This window comes from Triticum urartu, chromosome 4, assembly GCF_003073215.2.
Source record: "Triticum urartu cultivar G1812 chromosome 4, Tu2.1, whole genome shotgun sequence".
NCBI lineage: Eukaryota > Viridiplantae > Streptophyta > Magnoliopsida > Poales > Poaceae > Triticum > Triticum urartu.
This window is the reverse complement of record NC_053025.1, coordinates 519,839,424-519,847,337: the sequence shown is the minus strand read 5'-3', so window position 1 is coordinate 519,847,337 and position 7,914 is coordinate 519,839,424. Positions and strand designations below refer to the sequence as shown.

General features: G+C 46.9%; 1 protein-coding gene across 1 annotated transcript; it reads right to left on the bottom strand.

Annotated features, from left to right (window-relative positions):
• Window positions 1-218: 218 nt before the first annotated feature.
• On the bottom strand, window positions 219-2,178 carry LOC125552402 (ubiquitin-60S ribosomal protein L40-1). The gene is made up of 3 exons (XM_048715947.1): window positions 1,979-2,178; window positions 1,702-1,891; window positions 219-489 (listed from the first exon to the last, which is right to left on the bottom strand). The coding sequence occupies exons 1-3, from the start codon at window positions 2,079-2,081 to the stop codon at window positions 393-395; spliced, it is 390 nt and encodes a 129-aa protein (XP_048571904.1). The 5' UTR covers window positions 2,082-2,178; the 3' UTR covers window positions 219-392.
• Window positions 2,179-7,914: the final 5,736 nt, after the last annotated feature.

The following is a 7,914-nucleotide window of genomic DNA, read 5'->3' as shown; positions in this document are numbered from 1 at the left end:
CCAAGATTGTATGCAACATGATTGCTCCCCTGGTTAATCCCAACCATGGAACCAAAACTCAAAGAGCTCGATTAGCATTTTTTAGCAACAGCAACATGGGAAATCTAAACGCAACGAACCCTTGTCTGGTAGGCCGGATAGAGAGGAAACCACTAGCTTCCGCGGGCAGATTACCAACGAGGCAAGAATTAACCAGAAAGCAGATCAAACAGGGGAGATACGGCAAAATTATAGGTTTGCTACCATATACCAATACTGTCACTTATCATCACCACAACAATAGGAGGCTGAAAGCAAAGTAAAATAAGGTTCAACGACAACCGAGACGATAATAGCATAAACTCTGACACGGCAATGGATTCAACCGGTCCATGAAACTGACTAGCAGCACTCTAGTTCTTGATCTTCTTCTTGGGCCTCAGCTGGTTGCTGTGGCCACACTTCTTCTTGCGGCAGTTGACAGCCCTTGGGTGCAGGCGCGCGTAGCATCTGTAGATAAGTGAGAACATTAGAACATGTAAGATTAAAGTGTTACTGTATTAGACTAGACTGTACACAGGGTTGATTTACATGTAAGATTAAAGTGTTACTGCATTAGACTAGACTGTACACAAGGTTAATTTACAGGTGGCTTAATTTATCTGTAGAAGGCGATCAAGGAAGTAAAATAACCAGCAGAATTGAAAAGGTAGGAAAGGGCAGACAAAACGACCTAAAACCCAAACATTATCAATCAGAACTCAGCATGAAACAAGGATTCCATTGAGGCTCTCAGTGAAGGCCAGTTTTTTCCACATGGGAAGATCCTTCAGAAGAGACCCCACCCGCCTCCCAGTTGATGATCCCCAATCTCAGCGCATCCTTCTATCTCAGCCTTTAGATGAAGAACAAAGTTGCAGAAACTAAATCCCGCTTAGTTCTTCACCCAAAGGAATAGACTTCACAAGGAACCGCCAAGAGAGAAAGACCATACAGTAAAAGAGGGAAGGAGAAATCACTTCATCCAGTCTTCAAATTCGGTGTGGTTAAAGCAAGAATAGTCATCATCGAGCCAATAATTCATTGTCATGAATGCCAAACTCTGAGCAGCAAAACATGCAGAGCCCACAAGAAACGCCCACTTGAACTCTTCACTGAAGAATGCTCTACATTATCTCATTACAATACCCAAATCCACAAATATAACAAGAAGACATGATACAAAGTTTAAGTTAACAAATAAAACAGCAAAAAGAATAATGCAAGCGATGGGTATAGATTTTCTTGATGAGAAGATTGAAATTGGTGGTACATCAAGGTAGCTAAAGAGTACATTGTGGGGTTTATTTTACCAGTTTAAAAGTCAGCACAGCATGATAAAACCAAACTAAAACTATGTACCCTGACGCATCATGCTGCGATGACTAACTCATTTCCAAAAGTAAGCCACTGCAATAGCTAAGAGAAGTTTATACAATGAAAACGTGAGCTCATATTTCTTTTCTTATTCTTGAAAACAACTGCGTTGCAAGCCATCTAAAAACATATTCTAGTGATTGTAATCTTAGACTAACTTCTTCTCTTCGATGAATGATATCAAATCTCAATATATGTGAATCACTCATAAGAGAAATTTACATCTAACAGAGAGATGGATTAAGTCTGAAAAAGCATGCGGTTAAACCTAAAGAAACGAACTGGCATGTCGAGGACTGCACTTACTTGCGGCAGATCATCTTCTCCTGGTTGTACTTGCGGGCAAGAGCCTGCAGGGACGGCTCGATGATGCCTCCACGGAGCCTGAGGACGAGATGGAGGGTGGACTCCTTCTGGATGTTGTAGTCGGCAAGGGTGCGGCCGTCCTCCAACTGCTTTCCGGCGAAGATCAGCCGCTGCTGGTCCGGCGGGATCCCTGCCGGAACAAAACCGAGATTAGCCACGGCGGCCGGCAGAAATGAAAGAAAAGGGAAAGAAGAACGTCTGAGAAGAAGATACTCACCCTCCTTGTCCTGGATCTTGGCCTTGACATTGTCGATGGTATCGCTGCTCTCAACCTCGAGGGTGATGGTCTTCCCCGTGAGGGTCTTGACGAAGATCTGCATTTTGGCGGAGGGTGTTGAGGCGGCGGCGGCGGCGGGTGAGGCATTTTATAGGGGTCTGGGAAGCTAGGGTTTGGTCTGAGGAAGAGGGGTGCGTGGGGAGTGGGCTGGGCTGCTGAACGGGGCTTTGGAGCCCGAGAGTGCGCAGCTGGACTTGTGAATTCATTGTTCTACCAAGGCCCAGTGAGTGGGTGCTCTGCGTCCTGTGTCGAGTGAAGAAATGGACTACCTCAAAAAAAAGTGAAGATATGGACAGTCTCATTTCAGAAAGAAAAAAATGGACAGTCTCGTGGAAAGAAATCTACAGAAGCGGGCGAGTTGCAGATTGGAGAGTGAGCGAGCACAACATGACCAATGTTGGAGTCGGCGAGCGCAACATGGTCTATGTTGCAAACCGCCAGGTCGTAGTGAACGACCAACATGATTAGATCAGACGCATGTCACACACGAAATCTAACGGCTCAAAAGGCGGCCAGTCTTCTCGTTGCGTGAGCCGGCGAACGGCTAGCATCGTCCAAAAAATGTGTTTCTTGTTTCCTTTTCATTCCTTTTTTGCTAGGGACAATTAATTGTCATTGCTATATGATAACCCAAGCATTGTTACAGAGATTTTGCAACGATAATTGATGACTTGATAAATTTCTAAAATTGTGGAAAAAAAAATGAGACATACCACCAACATACGCAAACATGTCCGGCCAAGTAGGCCCCCATAGGGTATCCGGACCACGCAATAACACTAGACTGGACGAACCGAGCAAACATGACATCGACCACCTAGCTGGCCACACATCCAGCTGACAAGGGCAGAGTAGAATAACGGCCCGGGTCCGTGAAACGCCAACACTGCCATATACTTCAAGAATAACTCGCTAGTCGACGTGATTGGCAACCGGCGATATGTGTAACCTAGGTACCCCCGGTGCATATATAACCCGTGGGGTCTATTTTTTAGGGACATGATTACTAAGCCCTAGGGTTTAAAACACAACATAGGATCTCGAGGTAGATCATCTTGTACTTGATACTCCATCATAACAATATAATCAAAGCAGGACGTATGATTTTACCTCTTCGAGAGGGCCCGAACCTGCGTAAACAGCGTCTTCTGTTTTCCCCCTGTTACCAGTGTTCCTAGATCAACAGTTCGGGACCCCCTACCCGTGATCTGCCGGTTTCAGCACCGACACCTAGCCTCGCTCGGCGCACGCGGGCACGACGAAAAGCCCCTCTAAAAGGTGGCCCCGGTCGCGCACGCGGCTCACATGTAATGGACCCGCAAGGAAATTCGACCGAGCACGAGGCATCTGCGCACATCGAACGCCCGGGAGATCGCCAGAAAAGGCATCGGCGCGAGGCCTCGCACACCGAAGCCCCCAAGAGACCCCAGGAGACAAGTACTCTCCAACATCCTTTATTGGAGTATTTACTGTCAATCTGAGCTAGTTCACGTAAGTTTATTAAGCTCCCGATGGGATGCAATCACCTCAAGTTTGGAGATACCAGTAGTACGCAGCCGGGAACCTAAGGTCCTCCGATGCGGCCATCGGCGCGAGGAAGATGTCTACTTAATGCCCCCCCCCCCCATGACGATTTCATGGATTAAGACTTATACTTCAGGGTGAAAACCTAGAATTTGGCCTTTGATGGTTGAATCCGGTGACAGCGGCACTTGGACGGCGTTTCCTTCCTAGAGGCGTTGATGATGAAGAACTGAGGTTGTTGTTGAAGAACCTCATGGTCCTTGTGGTGTCCATAGATGGTTGGTGCGGATATTGTCGATGTACTAGTTTGTCGACCGCTGTTTTGATTGCTTCGGGGTTTTTTTCTGGCTTAGGTATAGCTTTGGTCTTGTATGACTTTGTTCTTTGCCGGTGTTTTTGTGTGTGTGTGCGTTAGTGTTGGTTGTGTTCATTCTAACTATGCAAAAGCTTGTGTGTGCTCACTGTGTCTGTATGCACTTGATGTTTCATTTTGAGTAAATAAAATCCACCCTTTGTCGAAAAGTACAATCACTGGTAGAATACCCGTGCATTGCTACGGGCAAATGATGGTAAATAAATTAAAGGGCAAATATACCTAAAAACAATTCTTGTGCCCGTCACTTTTATTTTTGACCATCAGATCAATATCCAACGTTTAGGAGCATGCCACCAAATGTTCATCTTCCTCCCACACCATCTTCCTCCTCTCCCATGACGGCTCCTCCTCCTTTCCCGTGGCCTATTCAGGCCTAACCGCCTGCCTCCACCCTCCGTGGCCGCCTGCTATCGCTGCCCTTCCCTCGCATCGACCTCCCCCATCGTCGTCTTGCCCCCCTATTAAGTTTTGGACTTGCTCTCGCCGGCTCCCACTCGTACACGGCTCATCATCGCCGTCCCCATCTTCGGCCTCGTGCAAAGCAAAAAGTGACTGACGCAAAAAAATCAAGCCTGTGAGATTTCGCAAAACCGATAAATCAAATAACGATACTTTCAGATACGTACTTCACGTTGCAAATTTATCATCATAAGTGACTAATCAATGAACAATTATTTGATGTCACAATGATGTATTGTCCTTCACCTGAAGGTCCACACGAAGCATAGTCTCTTCTATCATTTTCTTTACCAAATCAATTACAACCTATGTTCCTAAAAAAATGGAAGTGATTGTACAAATTTATCAGTTACTCGTGTCTAGTGGCTTGTCCTCTTTGTCACAAGACTACACCAAACATTGAGCTTCACAATAACCCCAACAATCATCCTAAATGTGTTTACCATCTTCCTCGACAACAATTGTGTAGAGCTGCCAAAGTTGCGGACTTTAAAAAAATACAATGAACACGAGCATTGATGGAAAGGGAACAGTTGCATCACGATGGCGATCTAACCTTGGGGCGCAACATCGCTTTCATCCTATGCCAACTCCTTTGGTGACTACCTCCTTTCTCTCAGCTTCATCGCCTCCATCCCACCTTCCACATCCCCCACCTTTCTCCTTCACTTGTCGCATCATCTTAATAGTTGTCTACCATTCGTATCCCCTAGCTCGCTACCATCATTTCCTCCTACTCCAGCTCGACAAGTGTGTCTCAACATCACCTTCCATAATGCCTAGCACAACAACAACAAAAAACATAGACCACCTTCATGACGAGTGAGAAACTACAAATTAGGAGTCACCTTTGCCCTATTGGAAGATATTTTATGTTAAGGTCAAGCAAAATAGCAGAAAAACATACACTAAAACTTGATAAGTTCAAAGGCGAAAAAACAACATTATTTGAATTTCACCATCGTTTGGAAATCTTCCTTTAACTTTAGCAAGTCTATGGAAACTTGACCATGGATGCATTCCTAAAAATTAAACATGTTCCAGCATGACCATCAACATCCCTCGACCAACAACTTAGCTACACAAAATGTGTATAAAAAAGTTAGCAATAATTGTTCTATCGTTTGACTCGAAAACGTAACAAGCAAATTTTCCTTGCAAGTAGGTTTACCCTCCTTAGAAAAATAAACTACAAACAGCTCCATGTCTAAAAAAATGGGATGGGAGGTCCATTTAACACAAATGAAGTAGCACACATCATCATAAGTACAATCTGCAACCAACCGTAAATTAACTTTTTTTTCTAATGACCGAAGTTGTACAACAAGTTATTCTCATACCTCTTCTTATTGACTCTGAACTGAAAATCAATTACTCATCTGCTCCGCCACACGCACCCTCGCCGCATCTTACCATGGACTGCCCACGGGGATAGGCTAACGAAGGTCCTAGTGATGCCAAACATGACCTGTCGCCGCCGGAGCCGACGGGCAACACGTAGTTGCACTGCCACAACACCTCGGCGTGCATCCAAGGCTTCACTGTACTAATCTATTCTCAAGTACCATCTCCATAAGAAAACTATTGTCAGGTTCAGAGAGCATACCAAAACTGAGTTATGAAACAAAAATAAAGAAAAAACAAATCAAACCTCTATTGGGAAATTGCATGTGTGGGCCTGAGACCACATCATTGTTCCGGTCAGAGTACTGAACATGGAGAGCAATATGCACTCTGCATGCTAAATGAGGCACACAGAATGAATATCCTAACAATGATGAGAACTTTAGAAAACCGTTAATGAAATGGAGTTAAGATTGTAAACTATGTGAGGCGTGGTAAAAATTCACAAACGGAGTGAGGTATACGCACGACAGAGTATAATATGTGAATGGTAAAAAGATGCCTCCATCCAGCACATGGATTAGTAGTCATAAGAGCAACTCTAGCAGACCCCGTATCCAGTGCGAACCCGCACAATTCCGGCGATTATACGGGCTCGGCCCATTTTTCTGGCCAGACCAGAGCCCACATCGGTGTCCGGCCCATAAATATTTTTGCCGCAACCCGCAAACGCTATCCCCGAGCCAGTATAACTGCTGGTTTGAGGGGCAGATGCGGGTCGAAACCCTATCCCCCCCCCCCCGCGCGGCCACATTTTGCCCCCAATTTCCCACCGCGTCGCTCGATTTGTCACCGCCGATGAGCCTTCGACAGCCATGGATGACTCGGGGGATGAGGCGGAGCACCGCCGCCGCGCCAGATCTAACGGCGCGCGCAAGCGGGGGGCGTGCCGGTGGCTCAACCGCGGTACCCGGCCGCCGCCGGCCTTCAACTGCCGCGAGCTCGAGGACTTCGAACTCGAGCTCGCCCGCCGCCGCCACGCCTGCTCCGGCAACTGGTCCGCGGGGAGCTCATCTGGCCACGGGTCCCCAGGGTGCTCATCCGCGGGCTCATCAAGCTCGTGGCTCGTTTCGGTGAAGAGGGAGCCGGAGGAGCCATGAAGAGGGAGCCGGAGGAGGCCTTACCCAATGCGTCGCCGCACCGAGGCGTCATCGGGCCCGAGGACTCCCCCCTCCCAGGGCCCCAGGGGCAGGAGGAGCTCCTCGAGCGCGTCGTCCTCGAGCGATCGGCGAGGGAGCAGGAGGAGATGGAAGAGCTCATCCGGTGCGAGCTCGAGTACGAGTGGCTCTTCTTCGAGATGGGCGTCACGGCATCGCAGGCGCACGCATCGAAGGAGGCTGACATGCGCGTGATGATGGCGGAGCAGGCGAAGCTCTACATCGACCTCGACTCCGATTGATCGCCGCCGGTGGGCAGCTACCGCAGGAGCTTCGGTGAGCTCAATTTTGTTGTAGTGGTGTGATGACGCACAAGTATAGGGGATCTATCGTAGTCCTTTCGATTAGTAAGAGTGTCGAACCCAACGAGGAGCAGAAGGAAATGATAAGCGGTTTTCAGCAAGGTATTCTCTGCAAGCACTGAAATTATAGATAACAGATAGTTTTGTGATAAGATAATTTGTAACGAGCAACAAGTAACAGAAGTAAATAAAGTGCAGCAAGGTGTCCCAATCCTTTTTGTAGCAAAGGACAAGCCTGGACAAACTCTTATATGAAGTAAAGCGCTCCCGAGGACACATGGGAATTATCGTCAAGCTAGTTTTCATCACGTTCATATGATTCGCGTTCGGTACTTTGATAATCTGATATGTGGGTGGACCGGTGCTTGGGTGCTGTCCTTACTTGGACAAGCATCCCACTTATGATTAACCCCATTGCAAGCATCCGCAACTACAACAAAAGTATTAAGGTAAACCTAACCATAGCATGAAACATATGGATCCAAATCAGCCCCTTACGAAGCAACGCATAAATTAGGGTTTAAGCTTCTGCCACTCTAGCAACCCATCATATACTTATTACTTCCCAATTCCTTCCTCTAGGCCCAAATAATGGTGAAGTGTCATGTAGTCGACGTTCACATAACACCACTAGAGGAGAGATAACATACATCT

What these genes read in the sequence shown, in the direction of transcription:
- LOC125552402 (XM_048715947.1), bottom strand. Translation starts at nt 2,081, where the DNA reads ATGCAGATCTTCGTCAAGACCCTCACGGGGAAGACCATCACCCTCGAG. An exon ending in CAAGATCCAGGACAAGGAGG is followed by an intron (nt 1,892 to 1,978) that starts GTGAGTATCTTC and finishes TTGTTCCGGCAG; the next exon opens with GGATCCCGCCGGACCAGCAG. An exon ending in GAGAAGATGATCTGCCGCAA is followed by an intron (nt 490 to 1,701) that starts GTAAGTGCAGTC and finishes ACTTATCTACAG; the next exon opens with ATGCTACGCGCGCCTGCACC.